The following is a 23,220-nucleotide window of genomic DNA, read 5'->3' as shown; positions in this document are numbered from 1 at the left end:
GGGGGGGGGTCACAGAGGGGCTGAGATCGATGGGACCCCCGGCGGGTGTCAGTCAGTCCAACCACCCCGCTCTGAGCCCTGAGCGGGGAGAGGACGGCGGCAAAAAGTTCAGAAGAAGAAGAAGAAGAAAAAGCAACTGTGGATGAAACGCCGAGCTGGAAGGGAGGCTGGAGGGCGTCCCTGGCCCATTCCTCCTCCCGCGGGAGGCTGCGGGGCACCGACGGACGGACGGACGGACGGACGGACGGGTGGGTGGGTGGGCGGACGGTTCCCCTCCCCTCCCCTCCCCTCCCCTCCCGCCGGGCCGGGCGGCGGCTCCGCTCCCCCCGCGGGGCCGCGCACGCCGCTCCCCGCCCCCGCGCCGCCGCCCCATTTAACGGGGCCCCGCCGGCGGTCCCGGCCCGTCCCGGCCCGTCCGATCCCGGCGCGGCCCGTCGGCTCCCGGCCATGGCGCACCCGCCGCTGCCGCTGCTGCTGGCGCTGGCGCTGGGTCTCGCCGCCGCCGCCAAGTCCCCGTACCAGCAGGTCCTGCAGCACAGCCGGCTCCGCGGCCGGCAGCACGGGTAAGCGCGGCGGCTCTCCGCCCCCGGGGAACGTTGGTTTGCGGGTGTTTCTTTCGGGTTTGGTTTTGGTTTGGTTTGTTTTCCTACTTTTGCACAAATCCCGCGGGGAGCGGCTCGGTCCTGCCCTCGGGGGAGGCTCCGGGTGGGTGCCTTCTTCCTGGGAGAACTGAGTTTTGCTTTCTTCCTCGGGTAACTTTTTTTCTTTCTTCTTTGGATAACTTCCTTCCTTTTCTTTCAGGATGCTTAATGTTGTAGATGTCCTTTTAGACCCCTCAATGATTCTTTAGCGGTCTGTCCCCATTAAGGAAAAAGGGAAAAAAACCCCAGATTTCGAACAGTTAAACATTTTGTGGAAGGGATTCTTGTTTTCCTGAATTTATAGCAAAAGAAAGAAAACTGGTTCAGTGGCAGAGGAGCATCTCTGTGGAGTAAGCACCAACTTACTCTTTGACTGGAACCCCCAGTAAGTCTTGAAAGTTTTCTTGACAGAAGTAATCACTTATTTACTCATAAACCTTCCCAGATAAGGGACATCCAAAAAAAATGCATGCAGACTTCTCTTGCTAGGTAGACAATACGTTATGGACTGAGTACTTTGAGTCTTGATTGATAGGTAGAAAACTAACCCAATGTTAAGAGTTGTTCCTACTGTTTTTAAAATTTATTGGGAATTAGGAAGGGTGAAGGGATGACAGACCTTTCAGCTGGCTTCCGTCTCTCAGGGTGGTGACACTGATTGAACTGTAGCTTCCATTTAAATGGATTGCTGAAGGCAGGGTTGTGAAATGCTTTTAAAACAACCCAAGACTTAAATATTGCAATTTGATACATTATCTGGCAGGGATCCAGGTCAGTATTTATGAAAAGGCTATGCTGTTTATATGTGTAATCAGGTACAGAATCCAACAGACAAATTCTGAGCTGCTGTCTATTTGTAAAATCTCAATAATGAAAGAATTACAGTGATTTACATGCAAATACAGTGAGTCTTGTTCTTCATCTCTACATGATCTGAAACTAAGCAAATATCCAGTTATGCTGATAACCCTGAGGCAGAAGTTTGCTCAGACTCGGTAAGTTAGTGCAGTCCTGGTGTAAATCAGTGCACTCATCTCTGCAGAGAGAAGCGCATTAGTCCCTGTACAATCAATAGAGGCACAGGGTTAAGATGTGATTGCGGTCCATGCTGGTGCCTGAGATCTTTGGAACATACAAGGAATTAGTATGCCAACGTTTCCAGATGAAGTGACGCTGAGATAAAGCCGGGGTAGCTGACCACAGCATTTTGCTCACTGGTCCCTTTCTGATGGAGAAAGCAATTTATATCAAGCTAATTTTTAAACATCAACTGAATTTTGAACGTTGACTAATGACGTGCCAAAGAGATACAAAACCAGCCAAAAGGATCTTGGATGTGAGGTGTGTTGTTTTGCTTGCAGGAGGGAGCTCAGGAGGGATGTGCAACCAGGATTGCCACCCTTTCTGCTGCGAGCATCCCCCCGCCACCGTCAATGCTCCTATTGAGCCGAGAGCAAGTTGGGTGGCAGAACTTGGCTCTGCAGCAAAGCTTGTACCTCTTAATTAACTTTTTTTTTTAAAGCGAATCGGCTCAAGTCTGGGAGAGGAGCTGAGAAGTATATAAGGAATATTAACATTTGAAGATGAAACCCTAGGAGCGCTCTCCCCAAGCCCACTCGGCTTTGTGGGCACGACGTGATGCCGGGGAGCTTCATGGACATAGTCACGGCAGGTAGCTGGGGCCGTACGGTAAGTCCTGCTCTTCGCTGTCCCTTCCCGAAGAGCAGCCCCTGCCCCAGCAGCTCCCAGCTGCTGCCTGCCAAGTGGAAGGCTTCAGCTGAAGGGGAACAATAGGCAGTTTTATCCTCGAGTCAGCGCGGCTGGCTGGGAACGGCATGGCAGAGGTGATGAACTCCAACGAGGAGAGGGGAGAGTGTTGACAAATTCATTTTAAGCCAGACTGGGCAAAGGACCAGAACACGCACCGCAGGGAGCCGCTACTACAGCCTGCCTGTGGGAATCATTGATAACATGGCCCTGGGGGGGGATTTTTCCACGCGGAGGAAAAACTGGGAAGAAGTTTTCCCCGATAAGTCACAGAGAGAGCAGCAGCCCTGTGGAGCTGTGGTCCCGGGCCGGGAGGAGGGAGCGAGGCAGCGCTGGGTTTGATGCTGTCCTGACGGCGCAAGGGTTTTCTTGGCAGGCTCTTCCCCGGGGATACGGGGAAAATGATCAAACAAGTCCTTCAGTAGCCAGGCTTGTCAAGACGAATATTAGAGGGATTGTCCACTGCCGTCAGCCAGACGCTGAAATCGAGGCAAGGTTTGGAATTTCGATGTAATTGGAACCATATTTCGGCGCGGCGGGGCCGGGGTAGCCGAGGTGGGCTGAGTCAGAGAGCACAGACGTCTCTCTAAGCGATGATTTGGCGTGGAAATTACTGAGCCTGGGCCAGTTTGCACCAGCTGAAAGTTTGGCTTTGCAATTTCTAACTTTTTTTCAGTAGATTCTTTCTCCTTGTCACTTGCCTTATGTATAGAAAGGGAATTAAATGCTTTCATGCAGAAACAAACTACCATTACTGGATATGGCAGTGACGAGGGAAATGGTGAGCCTAATTCCCCCAGGTCCCACGGGCCCTCACTTTCCCCTCGGGGCAGGACGAAGGTGCCAAGGCTGCGCAGGGTCGGATCCTGCCTCCGCAGGGCCCTGCGGCAGCCACATCAACAAAGGCTCATTGAAGGCAAGCCAAGCTCCCGCTGAGACTGGCGCTGGAGTTAGCCAACATATAGGAGACCCTCACATTTAATTCATGCTAATGATGGGCAGGCTGGCCCGTTTTGGAGAGAGACGAATTTGGGACGCCGGTGAAAAGCAAGCACGGCCGCAGGAAGACTGGGTGACGGTCAGGGTGCAAACTCTGCTTTTGTTAATTTTGGTAGGCGAGCGGGCAGCATCTCGGTCAAACCCAGCATGAAACAGGCTGCTGTCTGTTTTCCTAAACAGATCAACAAGACCTTCGCAACAGCATCTCCAGGCCCCATCCGGAGTTTCATTTGCGCAAATGAAAACTCCGCCTTGGACAGTGCGGAGCGCTTCTGATGGGCCGAAGTGGTGATTTATGTATTTTGCTTAATTATTTGTTTTCCCTCCATCTGCCTGGCAGCCAATACTGCCCATAATTTGGATGCCGCTGCCGCAACTGGGGCATGGTGTTGGGACTCCAGTCTCATTTGGGCTGAGCATCCTCAGCTTGCTTGGGCGTTTGCTACACCTCTGGCTCAAGCCCAGAGGCAGTCGGTGGCCTCGCAACCCAGATCCATAAATTATATCTCACGCACTGACCGTGCGTTGCCCACATCCGTGGCCAGGGCTGCTGGCCACAAACCACAGAGATGGTGAGCCAGGCTGAGCGGGGAAATGCTGTGCTGGCCAAACCAGCAACAAGTAAACTCCCAGCTCCGGTTTGACCACATCTTTGCTCGCAGTGATACCACTTCTTAGAAAGCTGAAAGGCTGCAGTCCGCTCTCAGTGGGGTTAATCACACGTGTAAGGCGAACCGTCTGCTTTTCTGGTTGAGAAGGAGCTCTCGGTACCTTATGGGCTGATAGAGCCACTCTCAGCCTGTGCTGTCATTCCTGGTGGGTTGACACTGGAACGGGCAGTCCCACTGCTCATTTTCCCCATCAGCGGCTCAGCATCCATGTCCAGAATCGGCTGAGTCTGTCATACAGCAAAAGTACCTGTTCTGGTTTTGGTGCAAGTTGTCCTTCTTTGTCCTAAGCAATAAAATAATGGGGTTTTTTTAAAGGATTTGAATTATTGCATAACTTTATCAGGTTTTAGCTGGGATCCTAAATTGTAAGTAGCTGTTCACGATGGAAATACTGACCAACGTATTATTTTAAACTTAATTCCTTTATTTTTTGGTGAGAGATGGAACGTGGAAAAAAGTCAAGATTTTGCACTCAGTGAAGAAAAAAGATACCCTGGCAGAGTGAAAAGAGGTCTCTTTCACTGCTTCCTCCGCTTCATGATAGTCATTATCCACTCAGATGGAGCAAATTGACTTGCAGCTCTCAAAGTTTCCTCCCTTTGCAACTCCAGCAGGGTTTTTCGGGCACTGTCAGGTGGGGTCTGGCTCCATGTTGGGGGTCAGCACCGTAAGGAGGGAGGCTTACCGGACCCTCTTCTGCTTTGTCGTTACCTGTAGCCCCAACGTGTGCGCGGTGCAGAAGCTGATCGGCACGAACAGGAAATATTTCACCAACTGCAAGCAGTGGTACCAGAGGAAGATCTGTGGGAAGTCAACGTAAGTACCCGAGTGCCGGCCAGGGTCTCCCTGAAGACCCCCTTGTGGAGGTGGGTGCTGGGTGGGAGAAGCGGGTGGTGTGACAGGCATGGGATGTCAGAGCCGGTGGTGTGGGCTTAACGTGTACATGTGTTGAGAATTGGTTTAGCCTTTTAGTCCCCAAGAAATACTTGTTTTTCTCAATTGGCAAACACGATCCTAAAACACTTAGATGTTAAGAATGGCAAGTACCATGTAAATACAAACCCTGATGGTTTATTCTAATTGCATTTCTATATATACTTACAGAGCTCTCACTGCTGTAATGAAGTGTGTACCAGATGTTTTCTAGTACTTAGATGTGTCTTGCCCCATGCTAGGCTCAATGCTGCCTAGTTCAAAAAAAAAAAAAAAAAAAAAAAAAGGAGAAATAAAAGGCAATCCAGAGCTGATGGATATTGGAGAGAACGTAAAATTCATCTACACATGTTTGCTTTGGAAGGGAGAACAGAAATAAGGGGAAAGAAGTGTCAGTTTTAGCCAACACTCTCTGATGACTCCACCAGGAAAGTTAATTAGACTTGCAGGCCAATTCCACGTCTAAAATTGCAAACAATAATATTCAAGTAGCTGTTGCATAAAGTATCTGTGTAAGCAGCCTCGGGACATTCTTTTGAAAGATGTAGTCAGCAGATAATTAAGGGTATGCATGCTTGACTATCTGCCAGGCTGTAGATCAGGAGCGGGGAATCTTTTTCCTTGGTGTAGGCCAAACTGGGCTTTCAGACACATTTGCTGGCCCACGCTTTAGCACGCACTGCCATGTTACCCCATATCAGTGCAAAGGTGCTGGCTGTGGAGAGCAGAGCTGTGGGCCAGGTCTGGCCCTGGATCTGCAAGCTCAAGAAGAACAAAGAGCAGAAAATCCTTTCCCGTGTTTCTGATACGGCTCAATTTACATTGTGATTAGATCTATAGGAACACGCTGTTCTTTACTGCAGAATAAATAACTTCTGTTTCTGTAGTCAACAGCAGACTTTGAGATCTTGAACTGTGGTAAGCTATATGGCTTTTATTTTGGTTGCCTTCATTGGTTTAGCTGTCATGGCTGGCCATTGGGATTCATTTCACGTGTCTGGGGTTGGTATGGTGAGGAGGGAGGCAAAACAGGAGTTGTCACTGTGCACGGCTTTTGGCCTTTCATCACGCAACCCATGAATTCGTCTAAAAGAGGAAAATTCTGTACTTCAGGAGGATATATTGCAGGATGTGCCATGGAGTGAGCATGTATAGCGGTTTCCCTTACGTCCAATTGTCTTTACAGAAAAAAAAAAAGAAAAAAATGGAGAGGCACTATTGTAAAAACAACCAACCAACCTCCCCTGTCCCCAGTCCCACAAAACCACCAAATCTGGGAAGACTTAATTTGGGTGATTAGAGTTCAGACTCTCATCTTGGCCGAATGGTGGCTTTTTTGACGTAAAATGGACAACATTATGGCATGGCAATATGGTATCATCATTGCCTCTTCTGATAACAGAGTAGCTTAGTAGGTCTCCAAAGAAAACATGACTCAGCTGTGGATGTGGGATAGCTTTGCTGTTATAGTCACTGAAAGGCAAAGCGATCCAGCCACGGATTTCTTCAGCTCTGAAGCAAATGAGAAGCTAACCTCACGTAACCCAAGTGTGCAGCTGTCTTTGGCAGAGACAAACTCGTCCGCTTATCTCCAGAAAGAGGTGAAACAACTGGCATCTGGCAGTATTTCATGATTTCATTTGAGGAGACGGGGTGATCTCTTCTAACCTCATTTTCTCTGCTTTTACCCAAGTGTCTAATCCAATGATGCATCGCTGAGAGAAAAGCATACAGAGCATTAACCTGCTTGTTAACCTATGAGATAATGTTTCCATTATACACGGAATTTGCTCACTAATCTTTGCTTTGCATCATCTCCACAATGGGTGTTATTGTCTTCTTCTCTCTTCCTAGTAATTTTTGAGCCCGGGCCCTACTTTGCCCTTTAGCAGTGCTTGTGCAGAACAAAAGACACGTGCCTTGACTCACATTTTCCAGAGGACCCTGGGACAGCTCTGATTACAAACGTTTGCTGGTGATGGCTCCCACTGGACGTGGTGTTCCTGGCGTATGGAAACAATCAGGAGTCATTTGGGCCATAAAGGACATGATGCATTATGCTGCGGCAGTCAAATTCTTAAACCAGTGTCAGGGGCCTGATGCTGTGCTGTACTCAGTGCATCAGTCTGTAGGCACAGTTAATAGAGCTCAGCATGAACCCTCGGAACTGGTCCGTTGCGTGGGACTGAGCTGGTCCCTGAGAGGTTTTGAGAATACCAGATAACTTTAAATCCCAGAAAGAGTCAGGATTTGGCATGTTCGTCAGCATAACTTGGTGGATCCAGCCTCTGCTTGGGATCCGTAGTCAGAAGTCCTCTCCCAAAGCTGTGTGCTTGGTCCTTCCATTGGCGGGGGGATCCGCTCCATCAGCCCAGGGGTGGTGGTGGAGCTGGATAAGCATGGTGATTTCTCTCCTCCTCCTAAAAGGTTTTTCCCACCGGTGAGAAGAGCAGTCCTGCGATAGGAGACGCTTGACCCATCTCACCTACCTCACGTTTGACCTGGCTGTTATCCTCCTAATTTGTTTAAAGGGTCAGTGGTGCCACAAGTTAGATGTGTGTTGCAGGTGTAAATACCTGGCTTTAGGAAGAAGGTTTTGACTGCTTTGATTTCTTTTCTTCTCCTGCTCTGAGCGCTCTTTCAAGCAGGTAGTAGGGAGGGAGGTCAGTGAGAGACTAGGCACTGGAGCGAAGCAAAGCTGAGCTCCTGCGGAGCTGACTCAGAGCAGAGAAATTCAGCCCCGAGTGAGGAAAAGCTGAAAAGTTGCTGCGAGCCTGTAGCATAACTTCACTCCTCCTTGGATGATCACATCCTGCATCGGGAGACGCAGAGCGACTGGAGCAGCAAGGAAAGCCAGCTGGAAAAACGTGGATGTGCCCGGTCTTTCGTCTTGCCTCCAAGTGCATCGCCTTTCGGTCGCTGCTCCCGGCTCGTGGCTGAGAGCGCTCTCAGTCGTGCTGGGGTGCGGTGGGCCCCGTGCTGAGTTGCTCCGTAGCTCTCACCAGAAACAAATAAGTCACGGCTGTAAGGCAGAGGCTTGATGGTGAGGTTTTGCAGGCTTGCTGCTTGAGCAGCATCTTCTGGTCCACGGGGGTGGAGTGCACTGCTGGGTCTGGATGTGCACAATGGAAGTTTCCGCTCATGCATCGGAAGAGGGCTCTTACCTCTATCTGCTTTTTTTTTTTTTTTCCCTTTGTTTTTCTTCTCTTTGCTAAAGTATTGGCTCACACAGTTAGGGATAAATTAGATAGAGGATTTATGTACATTTTCTATCATTGCTGATGAAGTGAGATAAGACAGTTGGCAAGCAGTCTGACACTGCTTTGATTTTAATGAGTACTGAAACAAGATTGTTGTGGTAATTAGGTAATTTTCCACTGTTGGTTATTCCAAAGCCAAAGAAATAGTTTACTTAGAGTATATTCTCATTGCTGTGGCTGTGTTTTTCATATCTTTCTACCTCCCTTATGCACTGAACTCATTCTTCCAGAATTGGGGTTGCAACTGAATGTGTCCCCACACACCTTTTTGTCTTGAGAATGAAAAGAAAACTTATATAAATTTGGTTTTTGATTATTTTTTGAGAAATAACTAGTGGCAGTAAGTTGCCCCTTAATACGTTCCTTTTTTTTTCCTTTTAAATTAACTTTCCTTTTCTTGTCTGATACGCTTTCCTCAGTTCAGGAAAAAAAATGACTCTCTGGCACTTATTTTACAAAAACAAAACATATGGGTTTTATTACAGGAAATTATTACAAATGGATCTTTATTCACTAATATATGCCTAAGCTTATTTTTATTACCTTGAAAAATGCACTTAAAATTTAATTTCAGATCTTAAGAATGCAACAGCAGTGAAACAATGACTAATAAAAGCCAGGGACCTTGCTTCTGCAGTCGGACGCAGATAGACATTTAAGAAACAGAGTGTTTCAAAACCAGAGGCTGAAAACCTATAGATTTGACTCAAAATTACTCAATGAGGAGGTCAGGAAATTGTGGTCAGAAGCGTTGCAGAGTGGATGACAAATGCTCTTTGTATGAGGGTATTGCTTATTTAACCCACATCGCTGGCATCCGTCGTGTCCCAGCGTAGTGGTCTGTAGCCGCTGAGCAGACACCAGAAATAGGGATGGGCTTGGCAACTCCGAAGGCTTTTGTGCAGAACCCACCGTGCGGTGCGGTGGCCAGGAGGTGTTCAATATTTTCTCCCGTGAGCCGTTTGCCCCTGATGGCGTAAGAGAAATACTCCTCCGCGGGCAGCAGAATGCGGCTCCCACCCAGCTGGAGGAGGACGTGTCAAAGGAGCACCCTTCCTCTTTTATGGATGCGTAGGGGACCGTAGCATCAAGATGCAGAGTCCTGCAAGTGAGCCTTCAGCCACGGCCGTGCTGCTTGTCCCCGAGGGCCGGAGGTAGCTGCAGGACCAGCTGGGAGAATGCCCTGTGCCCAGCCCCAGCGACCCCTCGATCGGTGCCTTTGGGTGGGCTGGGTGGTCTTGTGCTTCCACCAAGTCCACCAGCCATGTGAGGGCAAATGGCTGAAGCTGAAGTTTTGTTTTTTTTTTTTTTTACAATCCCAATCTCTGACTCCTTATAGGTGCAAACACTTGGCTGAGCAGCTCTGTGTTCACCTGGCCCTTTGCAGAAGTTTTCTGGTACTCGACTCAAAATGCTGGCGTGTAAAATGCCTACCAGATGATGCTGGTAGGTCACCTTCAGCGGGCGAGTGACACTGGGGGCTTGAAGGAGCCCCTGCACGGCTGGAGCTGGCCCCATTACTGGCCTCGGTGCTTCTTGCCATTGGCTTCCCTTGTGGGGTGGTGCTGGAGATGCCCAGAAACCCGCTGAAAAGCAGGCAGCGCGGTTCCTCCATCCCTTCCCAGTGCCCTCCCCTCCCGGCAGGCGCCTGGTGCCGGGGCAGCCCCGAGCCGGCGAGCCCCGCGCGCTGCAGGCTGTGTGCATCAGCGTCCTGCCCCTTCGTCACAGCTCATTAATCTCCGATCGATCTATAAATAAGCCTTTTAAGGCCTACGTCAGCACTCAGGAATTATTTATGCTGAACTTTGGAATGATTTCTCTTTAATCAGCTCTTCGTCTTTGATTACAGGTCTGAACCAAGGGAAATGTCTAGACTGGATTTAGTTTCTAGGGTGAAAAAAAGAAAAATCGGAGGTAGGGGAGGGAAGCGGCGGGGCGAGAAAGTGTGTGTTTCTAATGAACGCAAGACGGGGGGGCTGGGGAAAGCGGAGCAGCAGGGTGTTAAGATCTCCAGTAGTCAAAGGAAGGGATTGCTTTAGGCAAACTCTTTCCCACATGGAATATATAATGTCTAGACAATCAGTCTGGGTTTGCTTTGTAATTCTCTTAGGAAACCGTGACACAGAATTTATTTGCTTCTGTCACAGAAAAGCAGGTATTTGTTTCACTTACTGGCTCTTAATTACCCTGAAGAATTCCCTCTTAAACCCCAGGCATTTCCACTGTTTGTTAACAGTGTTAAAATGATGACAAATACCTGAAGCTTGAGGATTTTCCTTTCTCTTTGAGTGAGTGTGCTGAGGCTCGGCGATACAGCATCCGACTTGTCTCGAATCCAACCGGGAGCACAGAGGAAACGGTCGTCTTTGGGAGGAACACCTATTCCCTCGCTGCCTTAGCCCATCGATCAGATGGCCTTGCTCCTTTCACACCAAGCATAAGAGCAATAGGTGAAAGAATCCCTTGCGAAAAATAAACGGGCAACTTCTGGATTGATTTTTTTCCCCCCCCCCCGTTAATATCAAAACATGTTCCCTCAAATGGCCAGCTCTGAGAATTGGATTTATTTCCCCTTGAGCTGCAGATGATGGACGCAGCATTCAGGCAGCTCTTGCTTATTTAGGGTCTGCAAATCTGCAGGATGGCCCCGAGTCCCCAGGCTGGGGTCTCTGACCCCTTTGGTTTTACTGGGGGTTAGTGGTTAATCAGAGCAGCAGTTTGCTGCCAGCCAGAAGGATATGCTGCACTGAGGGTGCTCGCACGGACGTACCCGGTGTTGGCAAAGATGGGTGTGCTGCGGTACAGCCCAGGGTGCCCATGGATGCATGTGCCACCACCGGTGAATTTTGTCCTTGCAGGGCTTATCCCAAGCCCTTCTGCCAGTGCATCCAAGACCAGGGATGCTCCTTCTCCTCCGAGTCTTGTCTTGTGGATTTTGCCATAGGTAAGCAAATAATTTCTGGTGGTGGACAAGAATGGGGTGAAATGAAGGGGAAATGCTTGGCTGGTTTGGCAAAGCAGCCGTACTGGAGTTGCAGCGTGTTGCCCAAAGAGTGATCAGACGTGACAGCAGCAGTCAGCCAGGGAGATCCCTAAATCCCGTGGGAAATGTGCCCAAATGAACCGGCACTTGCGGTGTCTTGCATGGTTTATCTGTTGGGACCGTGGCATCGGTTTCCATCCACTGTTTGTACAAAGTCTCCAGGAAAGTGTGGTTTTGAAAAGAAATTGTGTCTGCTTTTGTTCGGTGGGGAAATTGGCAACATGCAACCCTGAAGGAGATAAAAATTGTGGTTTGTCTTTTGTTCAAGTCTATATTTCTAATGAAGAGTCTGCTTAGAAACATCACCAAATATGGATGGACACAAAGCTATAGCAAATAGAGAAAAAGCAGTGAGATGCCATCAGTTAATCTGCTGTATCCATCTCTTATTCCAGAGTAATCAGTTATGAGTGCTGTCCTGGATATGAAAAAGTTCCTGGAGAAAAAGGCTGCCCAGCTGGTAAAAATATGTTTGACATTTTTTAGACTTCTTAAAATTGTACAGCTGCCTAGTAAAGGGAAATGTTATAAAATTACTCAAAGTGGATTTGATTTTTGCAATTTGTGCACAATATTGCCATGAACAAGTCAAAAATGGACTCAGCAGAGCACCAGCAGAGCGCCAGATCAGCTCCAAAGCATGCAAAATGTTCCAGACAACTTAAAACCTTGGATATAATTAAACTTAATCAAGCATGGGAGAGCCATAGGGAACTACTTATTCCAACAAGTAATATAGCTGTATTGGAAATGCAATACAAAGGAATGATAGAGTAGCAGACAGCTCTGCCAATCTCTGCTCATTTTTATTTTGGCAAGCATGAAGTTAGCAAAATTGCATTTAGGAGAAAATACAGTTCAGCCACTGGTGGGGATTGGGAGGGAATTAACTGGGTTTATTGAAGAAAGACATATTCTGCTTTTGCTTTCTGAACGCTTCCTTCCACAAAAGTTTGATGCCGCCCTGTTAATCATGTGGGCTGGTGCAGATGGGTCAGCAGAGACCAAGAGCAGCGGTGAGCTGCCAGCTCCGAGCACCAAAAGCCTGAGTACAAACAAGGATTGGGTGAAAGCAAAAAATATCTTTGCTTGTCTCAATTCAGATCCATGGAAAACCAGAGTAACTCCATTTAAACCTGCAGAGATGCAGTAGATCCTGGATTACACTGCTGTAATTGAGGCTGGAGCTGTCAGGCTATGATTATTTATTATCTAATTAATGAACAGCTACGAGTTCCCTGACATGCTTCATTTCCCCAAGCGTTCTCACCAGCAGCTCTCCTTTAATTCAGTGCAGTGCGGGAAGGATGAATGATGTGTTGGGAACATAACCGTCTCTTCTTTCAGCGCTGCCACTTTCAAACATCTATGAAACCCTGGGAGTTGTTGGGTCTGCCACCACGCAGCTCTACTCCGACCGGTCTAACCTAAGGCCAGAAATCGAAGGACCTGGAAGTTTTACAATTTTTGCCCCAAGTAATGAGGCCTGGGCGTCCTTGCCTGCTGTAAGATATAATTCTTCTTCTTTCTCCTCTTCCTCTGGATTTCTTTAGTGGAGATCCAGCTCTTCTGGCAGAATAGGCACAGTCCTGATACAGGAAGGACTGAATTTCCAAGATGGGAATCACTGTACTGGTCCATCAGCTCCAGAGCTTTGTTTCTGAAACAGCCCAACACTAGAGAGATGTGGATGCTCTCCAGCAGGTGGATGTAGAAATCACCTCATTCAGTTTTCCCTGCCCCTTACCACTTGAGATTGCGTTAAGACCCACAGCAAGAGGCTTTCCATCCCTTTCGGTTTTTCTTGTCGACCATTACTTTACTGCTCTGGTTATTCTCAGTAAGTTTTACAAGTAGCCAGTCCCAACTGGAGCCTCGGTAAACCTTCAGCCTTCCTGCATCAGTGTGTTCCTATGCTCAATTACATATAAATTTCCTTTACATTGGTTTTGATTTTCTCACTCTGTGTCTTGTGGCATTTCCACTCCTGAAATTGTCACTGCTGTCCTGCTGGTGCTCCCATCCTCGTGGAGCATCTCTGTGAAGAGGGGAGAGTCCCGCCAGTACAACTCCTATCCAGTTACATCCCACATTTAAATCACTTGTCAATAAATATGTAAGAACAACTATTGGGGCAGGGAGGAGGCATCTTTTTGGCCATCCCCACTATGAAGCCTCTACCCCAAACCTGCACCAGCAGAGCCCCTTGCAGGGATGATGCTGTTGGGGAAGGTCTCCTGATGTATTTGTCCTTGGCCCTGAGTGATGCCTTTTGTTGCCTTACTGCTCATTTCGATTCAGTGATCCCACACTGGAGCTTGCTGCCGTCGTCCCTTCGTCTGCCAAGGACGGGGGTGCCAGAGCTGCTAGCTGCTGTTGTAAGGCAAGAGCTAAAGATTTATGAAAGTTAGAGCTCTTAATTTGCACAGATGGCTTAAGGCTGAATACATCACTTAATACACACGTACACACGCTTTGGAAGCACCTTGGATGCAGCCAGACCTCCTGCCTCTCGCTAACAACCGGCTTAATTGCACTCAGCACTGAAAAATGAATTTTTCTGATTTTCAGGAAACTCTGGATTCCTTAGTCAGTAATGTTAACATTGAGCTGCTCAATGCCCTTCGCTACCACATGGTGAACAAACGGGTCCTCACGGATGATCTGAAACATGGGACAACACTTAACTCAATGTACCAGGACCTGCCTATCCAGATTCACCACTATCCCAATGGGGTAAGACATTTGTATTAAACCTACCCACAGCGGGCTTGCTTTTCTGCTGCCTTGCACCTCCTACACTGTCCTTGGACCTCCAGGACTCCGTAAATGCTTAGGTTGGCAACTATTGATTTAGGATATGTATTTAGAAGGAGCTTGAAAAGAATATTTCTAAGCAGATAGTTTCATTGATGCTGTTGCAGAGAAGTTGCCCACATTGCTGTATAACAGTACGCTTGCCTAAGTATTGGCTCTTGCGTGTTTTCTTAGTCATGATGATGCAGGGTAGACAAAACCACTGATTATTTTCAAAGTTCTTTAAACATGGAATGTTTCAAACATTCTTGATAGAGCATTCTCATTCTTTGGGTGTTTTTTTAGGAAACCGCTTTTCTGTTCCTGCTGATTCAATATTACAGCACTCACTGCGTTTGAAATAGAAAACCGGCAGAGGCTGCTTTACCTTCTTGTTTTAGTGCCCGTAACGCCCCGTGGCTCTTTCCCTCTGCAGATTGTGACTGTGAACTGTGCCAGGCTATTGAAAGCTGACCACCATGCCACCAACGGAGTGGTTCATGTCATCGACAAAGTCATCGCCACCACTACAAACAGCATTCAGCACATCATTGAGACTGAGGAAAGCCTGGAAACGCTTCGGGTGAGTCCACCCCACGTGTGCTCCAGGGCTCCTTAAAGGTGTTCAGTCATCCCACTCCCAGTGAATTGTCTTGAAGAGCTTGCCAGTGCCGAGGTGCTGTGACTCTAAAGCTGCTGATAAAATCCTTCTACTGATATAGCTTATTTTGCTTTAGGAAGAGAAGTGTTTGATATCAGCACAAGTAGGGTTTTACGAGAATAATTGTCACGCTGCTCTTGCTGTCGGTAAAGAGATGTAGACTGAGTCTGTCTCCTCGCTCTTCTGTGGGAGTCTTAGCCTTAGGAGATATTAACTGTTCAGATTTGATGAGTACCAATTTATTTGCCTTGGTATTTGCCAAGTTAAGGAATAACTTAAAAAGCACAGGGGTTTTGCAGTTAGCCAGCTGCGGGTTCTGATCTGAATTATTCACTGGAACTACTGTGGCCCTTTCCAGGCACATCAGGGTATTCAAACTAGCTCCCAGTCTTGCCAAAAAAGGGCTCTTGTACTCAAATTTCTGGAGCACAAGAGAACCATCGGGCCGGGTCAAATTTATAAAGGGACCAAAGTGCTGAAAGAAGCTATTCAGGATTTTTTGTAAGTCCTCTGAAATTATAAAAGCCTTAATAAATCTGGCCCTTAGTGTGTGCCTGGACAAAGTTGCTGACCTTTGTATTCTGGCTGGATGTGTTTTACCCTCTCTCCTCATTTCTCTGAAGGCTGCTGTGGCTGCTTCTGACCTCAACAGCTTGCTGGAAAGCGAAGGCCAGTACACGCTCTTGGCTCCAACCAACGAAGCCTTTGAGAAGATCCCACGAGAAACACTGAACAGGATCCTGGGGGATCCAGAAGCCCTGAGGGGTAAGTGCTTGTTTACTGAGCCCATTGAGAGACTGAAGGGTATTTTTCAGTTCATCTAAATTCCTTCTCAAGGACGTCTGAATGGCTCCTTGATACACTCTGACAACAGCTGCAGTAAACAGATTTGACAAACTCCAGCTTTTTAAACTGGACAGCCCAGACTTCTTTGGATGTAGATATGGTAGACGTGTAGACATGGCAGAGACAGCGGTGTCCAGATATGGAGGAGGGAGCTGAAGCAGTCCCTTTTCCGAGTTTTCCTTTAGCACTCCTGTATGTGATGGTGATTTCTATCAGTCCAGCAAGATGCAAGAAAACTAGTATCTAATCAATATAACTTCCCCTGACAAATGCGTCAAATAACCACTCGAAACCTTTTGAAGTTGGCAAAGGTGTATAAAAATAACTCTTTTTAGGCACTTCATTTCACAGGCTGCTGAATTAAAATCAGCACGGTTTAAAATGACCGCGCATCTTTTAGAGCGGAGCTCCATACAGTACAGTACAGGAGCCCCTTGCCAGTGACCAGGATCCCTAAAAGCTGCAATAATTTCGTAGCTGATTTTTGCAGCTCACTAAGACGCTTGCCTCTCTTACAGACCTGCTGAACCACCACATCCTGAAGTCAGCCATGTGTGCCGAGGCCATCATCGCTGGCCTGACGATGGAGACTCTGGAAGGAACCACCCTGGACGTGGGCTGCAGTGGGGAAGAGCTGACCCTCAACGGAAAGCCCATCATTGCCAACAAGGATGTCCTGGCGACCAACGGCGTTGTACATTTTGTTAATGAGCTGCTGATCCCAGACTCAGGTACTGATGCCTCTCTGCATCTTTCTTTCTGTTGCCTTTCTTTTGTCTGTTTTGCCAAGGAAATACTGAATTTAGAGGGTGTAGGTATTTTGTGGTGATGGGTGGATTGCCTTTAACGCAAGGTTACTATGTGTTGCTTTTCTTTTCAGCTAAGACTCTGTTTGAGTTGGCACAAGAATCTGAAGTTTCCAAGTCTATGGACTTTTTCAGACAAGCTGGTCTCAGTTCTCATCTAACTGGCAGTGAGCGAGTGACCCTCCTTGCCCCAGTGAATGATGTCTTCAAAGGTAAACTGGGGAGTAAATCCCTTTCTTCCATCAGTTTGGGCCACAGATCTCCTTCAAACAGTCTTCAGCCAAGTTTCAGTGCACAAGTATCCTCCCCCAAATGCCTCAGCTATGGGCAGTGGCATCTAGCTTTACAATTAAAAACCGGAGTGGGTAACACTGTATTTGGACTCTTTAGTGTCTCAGTGGTCATTTTAAGTGAATCACTGGTTCTTTCCATACTTTTTGCTGCAGATGGACTCCCCGTGGTCGACAGCAACATGAAAAACTTGCTTCTGAACCACATTGTTAGAGACCAGCTCTCCTCTAAATATCTTTACCATGGACAGAAACTACAGACTCTGGGTGACAAGGAACTGAGAGTTTTTGTGTACCGCAATGTAAGTTCTTGCAGTGTGCAGTGCTCTATATGGCTGAATGATGCTCGATGTCTGTAATGTTATGGCTATCATGTAAAAAGTGTAACTGAACATTGTGGAAAGTATAAAAATCTCTTTTTTGAAGCACATGCTAATAAAGTCTTTTTTTCTGCAATTTTGTTTGCAGAACCTTTGCATTGAAAATGCCTGCATTGCTGCCCATGACAAGAGAGGAAGGTTTGGGACCCTGTTTAGCGTGGACAAAATGTTGACTCCACCGTCTGGCTCAGTGATGGATGTTCTCAAGGCAGACCATCGCTTCAGGTGACCTTTCTGCTCTTCCTAAGTGCTAGTTAGGAGCAGAAGAGCTGCCAAAGCAGTTTCTATTTGTTATGGGTTGTAGTCATGACTATATATAATTTTTTTAACATAGAAAGAGCATCCAAAACCATGGTCTCATCCCTAAATTATAGGGAGTGAGACTTCAAAAAACCCTTCAATGAATTGTGAGCCAAGAGTGTGTGGTCCCCTTTAACATAGTAAGAAGCTGGCTCTGAAGCCATCTCTGCCCAGCAGAGCTGCTGTGGCCAGACCTCTCTTTCTCCTCACTACTGTTTGGTACCCAAGGAGTCAGCATTCCCAGGTTGCTTTGCCATTTCTCAGATGTTCTGGTTGGACCTCACAAGCTCATTTCCTACCTAATCAACTTTTTGGTTAACTGATTTGCTGGACCCCAGCAGGATTTTGCAATTGTAACTCCACAGCTGTCTTTTGAACGCAACATGCAGTTGCTCAAAGGCCAGCAGAAGTAGTTTATAATGAAGCATTTTATGTATGTTTGTTTGGCAGTACATTGGTAGCTGCAATCCAGTCTGCAGGTCTCACGGAGAACTTGAACAGGCCAGGTACCTTCACAGTGTTTGCTCCAACAAACGAAGCTTTCCGAGCCATGCCCCAAGGGGAACTGAACAAACTAATGGGTGAGCATTTTTAGAGCATTTAGATGAACCGCTGCTGTGTATTATTGGTATAATACAGGAAGGAATGGCTAAGTTTCTCTGCCATATCTCATTCCTTGACCCTGTCTGTTGGAAGCACAAGCTTCCTACACAACTGATTTGGATTAAGTCCTATCCAGCAGAAAGCTGAGGATGCAGAGTGTGGCGCTGAACTCTCACGCAAAGCGTGGGCATGGTTTTATACTTTCCTTGTGCTTGGAAGACTTGTTTGTAGTATGTGCTACAAACTTAACTATGGCTTTAATTTGGCTGCGCTGGCTGGTGTAAGCAAGATAACTCCAAGGTGTTTCTAGAGAAACCAATGAGGTCTCTGCCTTTCTCAGGGATGAAAGAAATGAGAATGTGGCTGTCAATCACATAGGATCAGGGTGTCTAAAGTAAGTTCTGCAAATAGAAAACATGGTCCACATTCAGCCTCAAGTTACACTGTATGAAATTTAAGAAGTAAAAGGATGGAGCTGTTGCTCCATCTATGTGTACATGAACAAAGCAGGAAGTCCAGCCTGATTCTGAGAAGACGACAAATATTCCAGTCTACCACAGTCGGAGACCAATATCCTGAAAAGCACAGGCGTGCAGGCTGGGTGTGGAAAAAAGCATGGGAATGTTTAATAACGCTCTTCTGGATAAGCAGCACGATCTTTTATTTTGTTCATGTCGAAAACCGGCTGTGGTTGGAAACAATGTCAGGTATTTGAGTGTAATGTCTTCTCGTCATTAAAGTCCAACCAAACATTGACATCATAATTTGGGAAGCAACTGCCCATGGTAGCTGGTTATCCTTTTAAGTGCAGGGATGAGGAACTGGTAATATCAGAGTGCATATCCAGTCTAGTGCTTAATATATAAATATTTCAGAACTGTTTTGCAGCTATTGTAAACGGCTGCAGGAATGAAGTATCCCAGATGCGGACACTTCAGACGTTCTTTTTTCACGCAAATATTTAGCTTACGCTCCTGATGAAGAAGTGAATCATGCTGGTGAGGACATGCAGTGTGAACTGTGGCTACCCTAGAAAAACTGTAATGGAAAAAAAGCTCACAGTGTATTCAGATACGAGCATTGAAAGAAAAAGTCCCCCTTGCTGAAGGAGCTGCTCTGGTTTTGTAGATGGAGGCCATCTTTTGCACTAGCAGTTCCCCATCGGTTCTCTGTGGGTTTTGGCAGTGACACTGCATCCTCTAAAGGAGAAGATGGAGAGGGGCTGCTGGCCCGTGCTGTGCATGTCACTGCCTCTTCTGGAAAATAGATGGTGAAGGGGAAACTTCTTACCCTCCTAAAATCTGTTTCAAAGCATGGCTAGATGAGTAGAGACTCAGTGGGGTAGGGATCAGGCCAGCAACCTGTGAGCCATTAGTGACATTTCTCCTGCACTTTTCCCCTTCCCGCCCAGGAATCCTGCAGTTTCAGCCGTGAAGATTATTGCCAAGTGACACTGGTGTTGGCGAAAGTTTTGACATTTGCAGATATCGGAGTGCTCTGTCTGCTTCCTTATTTCACTTAGGTCTTCCCCCCCCCACACCAGACTTCCTTGGGAAGTGAAAGCAGCAACAGAAGCAGGTTCATGCTGTGCACAGTGAGAGAATGAGGGACTGAAAAACCGAGAGATAGGGATTTCTTGGTATGTACCAAGGTGGGACACTGGGAGAGTGTCCTTCTGGACTTGCTGGGACCCTGACCAGCCTGGGCAGGAATGGCCTCAATGTCCTAACCAGCTCCAACCAAGTTCCTTCTGCTGGGTCTTTTCAATTTTACATTGTTTCCTTGCACTTTCAGGAAATTATGGTATTTTCCATGTAATTTCATTCCAGCGCATGAAATACGGGAAGCAAGCGCTGCTGCTGTTTTGCAAATGCAAATGTTTTGTTCCCCCAGGTAATGCCAAGGAGCTTGCCAACATCCTCAAGTTCCATGTGGCTGATGAGATCCTGGTGAGCGGCGCAGTCAGTGCCCTTGTGAGGCTGAAGTCCATGCAGGGAGATAAACTGGAAGTCAGCACGGTGAGTCACCTTGGATGGGGTTTCGCGGTCATCAGGGCCGTGGGCTGTGTTTAGCTGTCCATGTCGAGGACCAAAGGATGTCTTCGCTCATTTGGATGGTGTGGGAACCTCTTCTAAATGTGCCCACAGACCCACCAAACAGTGTTTCCTGGGCTGTAGCGGAGGGACTGTTGCCATGTGTTCAATTCAACAAGCTGGCAGTCTTGAAATGTGGTTTTCTTCAGCTTTCTCCCCACACCAATTGTGAACGAATTCCAGGAGCTGTTATAAATTTAACCCTGAGTCATGGGAGAAAAAGCATAAATAAATTAAATTAATAGCTTGTTCAGCTAACACATCTTTTTTAGTGTAACGAAAATGATCTCTGCATGGGCTCCCTTAACACAGCAGGATTTATTTAGATGTATAATTTCATTTAAAAAATTCTGCGCTACATTAAGAAAATGTAGGATCTTCTATTGATGAAAAAAATATATTTCAGAAAATAAATAACTCAAGACCCACTCTGTGCATAAGGACGAAAATGCAGGACAAAAATGGAAAGGCCAGCGTTTCCAAGGGCATTGAGTTGGCCAACTTGTGTGCTAGACTCTTCCCGTGTCCAGTCCTGACCTGCCCTCTCCTGATGCCACCTCCGCAGCCGTCCCTCTTGGCGCAAGCAGCAGCGCCCGCTGCCTCCAGCGAGCTGGTGGACGTGCTCTGCTGCCGCGGGACGGCGTTCCCAGCCAGCGCAGAGAGAAAGTCCGTGCTCCAAAGCCTGCCAGCCGCTCCAGGACAAACTGCTCAGGCTATAATTTGTTTTTATGTTCTCCTTAATTGGCAAGAGGGATGAAAACACCTACAGCCATCCAGTAAATGAATGAATGAATGCAGAGTGAGGGCTTTTTAAATAAAATTAGAAACCACTGATGACAAAAGTTTCTCATTTCCTACTTTTTTAATTTTTTTCTTTTCCTGAACAGAAAAACAACGTAATACACGTCAACAAGGAGCCTGTTGCTGAAAGCGATATCATGGCCACGAATGGCGTGATTTATGCCGTGAACTCTGTCTTACAGCCGCAGGGTAGGTCTGTGGTTAGAAATACCTAGAGCCACACCATTACAGCAGAGCTGCTTTGGGAGGGAGTGGTGACACATGGCAATTGCTTCAGTTTATTGAGGAGGATTAGTCTGTTATGGGATTTTCTACACAAAATAATGGAAGGAAGCAGCCTGTGTGCTTTGAAGAGTATTTCAATGCTATCTATGTCCCACCCTTAGCTTCAAGGCCGCAAGAAAGAGGTGACGAGCCTGCAGATCCCGCATTAGAAATCTTCAAACAGGCATCTGCGTTATCCAAGGTAAAAGACAAAAAATCTCTCGCTGTAGAACTACTGAAATTATATTTTGGTAATAATGACTGGAAGAAAATGTCACATTCAGATTTTTACTTCCAAAGAGAGTGAGTGTATGTGTTTCATGGAACAACCAATCCTCTCTTCTTACATGATTTAATTGTATAAGAAGTAATAGATTTTGCAACATGAAGCCTACAGTTTGCAGCACACTGTGAATGTACCCTTGGCACGGTACGATATATGTCAACCTCCAATAATGTATATGGTACTGAGGAGTCATTCATCCATAGTTTTTTGGAGACTAGGATAAATATATTGGCATGCAAACTGTTCTCATAGCTGTTGGAGATTCGTTGCATTTATGCAAACCTTATATTTTCTTTCCATGCAGGTTTCTCAGAGAAATCCTCGACTAGGTAAATAACTTCTCTAGCTTGTTTCTAATTTCCATTGTATGTCCCTGTCCCTTAAGGAGAGGTTTATTCTGTTGTCTTGCTGCAAGCAAGATGTAGCATAACTGGGAGGGGAAGGGACAGGGAGTTGCTGTGTGTCTGTCCCACCCAACTCGGTCTTCTCCTCGCAGCACCCGTCTACTCCCGGTTACTAGCAAGGTTGAAGGAGAACTCGGGTGGATTCTGAGCTGCATCGTGAGCAACCGCAGTCAGCGCCTCCATCCCATCCGCTCCGGCTGACAGCTAAAGAGAAGGACAGAATTGTTTTTAAAAACCAAATATCACCCTTAAATTTATTTTTGTTTCCAATGAAATGGATAGGAAAAAGGAAAAGCCATAGATATATGTATATATTTTAATACCATTTTTATTTGGTTTTGACCTTAAAGTTCCCACGCTGAGGATAGGTTTTGGTTTTGGTTTGTTTTGTTTTTTTACAAAGTAGTCACTAATTTGCAATTTTTAACATAGCCAGTTTTGGGCTTGATACGTATGTACCAGGGCAGGTGCTGTATTCCGCCCTGGTTCAGGAGCTCAGAGAGATGCTTAGAGCTCGCCTTGGTGCTGTCTCACTGGGGGACACTGAAAGGGGCTGAATTAAAACCTCTTTTCCAGGCTCCCAGTGGTACCTACTGGCACTGCAAACTCCAGGCTCCCAAAGCAGGGAGGCAGGTATGATCTCACTGAAAACCCCCTCAAAACCAGTGCCAGAATTGGGAAATTTTGGCCAGAAAGACTTGGCAGGAATTGGATATGTTCAGCTTTCTGAGCAAATACATCACCCAGGGCCAACTGTATGGCTGGGCGAACAGCGATTACTTTGGAGGAAGTAAATTTGTTGAATTAATTAACTATCACCCAAGCAATTGTTTTTCCTGCTTTTTTTTTTAAACAAGCATGTGCTTCCTTCTTCCCCTGTGTTTTAAAAGTCTTCCATGAAATTCTGAATTGAAGGCTTTTAACAAAAGCCTCTCTATTGACATTGAAGAAACTGCATAATTATAAGCTATGGTTTGAACTGTTCTCTTTTTTTTTTTTTTTTTTTTATTGGGTTTTGTTTATGCCTTTGGGTTTTAACTGTGCTGCGTTTTGTTCACGAGATTGAAATGAGAGTTCTCCCTGGCTGAAGCCTTCCAGTACATGATTCATTTTTAATAATGGTTGTTTTTTTTAATAAAAATTAAAAATAAAATCAAAAATATAAATATGACAAGTGATGATAATGCTTGTTTGGGTTTTTGTTTGGTTTGAATTGCCTGATGGCACAGTTTAACCACCTGAGCACTGGGATGGAGGGAGGTCAGATTTGGCCGGATCAGTATTAAGAGGTCTAATAGTTACTAGAGTGGAATGGCAAAGCATTTCTCCTCTCTGAGCCTGGCCTGTCATAATTTTTCGGCGGTGCTTTCCTGAGC

At 46.6% G+C, this 23,220-nt stretch overlaps 1 protein-coding gene across 1 annotated transcript; it reads left to right on the top strand.

The window, feature by feature from the left end:
- Positions 1–325: 325 nt before the first annotated feature.
- On the top strand, positions 326–23,015 carry TGFBI (transforming growth factor beta induced). The gene is made up of 17 exons (XM_029998383.2): positions 326–563; positions 4,796–4,894; positions 11,710–11,774; positions 12,662–12,819; positions 13,886–14,050; positions 14,547–14,693; positions 15,395–15,536; positions 16,136–16,348; positions 16,498–16,635; positions 16,870–17,015; positions 17,182–17,318; positions 17,844–17,974; positions 19,890–20,014; positions 20,977–21,079; positions 21,277–21,356; positions 21,745–21,769; positions 21,937–23,015. Exons 1-17 carry the CDS (start codon positions 448–450, stop codon positions 21,990–21,992), a joined length of 2,046 nt encoding a protein of 681 aa, XP_029854243.1. The 5' UTR covers positions 326–447; the 3' UTR covers positions 21,993–23,015.
- The last annotated feature ends 205 nt before the right edge of the window (positions 23,016–23,220 follow it).

Source organism: Aquila chrysaetos, chromosome 22 (assembly GCF_900496995.4).
Source record: "Aquila chrysaetos chrysaetos chromosome 22, bAquChr1.4, whole genome shotgun sequence".
NCBI classification, from domain to species: Eukaryota; Metazoa; Chordata; class Aves; order Accipitriformes; family Accipitridae; genus Aquila; species Aquila chrysaetos.
The sequence above is the reverse complement of the archived record's forward strand: the minus strand, read 5'-3'. Positions and strand labels throughout refer to the sequence as shown.

Coding starts and splice junctions, on each gene's coding strand:
- TGFBI (XM_029998383.2), top strand. CDS start 448: ATGGCGCACCCGCCGCTGCCGCTGCTGCTGGCGCTGGCGCTGGGTCTC. Junction 15,537..16,135: donor GGATCCAGAAGCCCTGAGGG/GTAAGTGCTTGT, acceptor CCTCTCTTACAG/ACCTGCTGAACCACCACATC. Junction 16,636..16,869: donor AGTGAATGATGTCTTCAAAG/GTAAACTGGGGA, acceptor TTTTTGCTGCAG/ATGGACTCCCCGTGGTCGAC.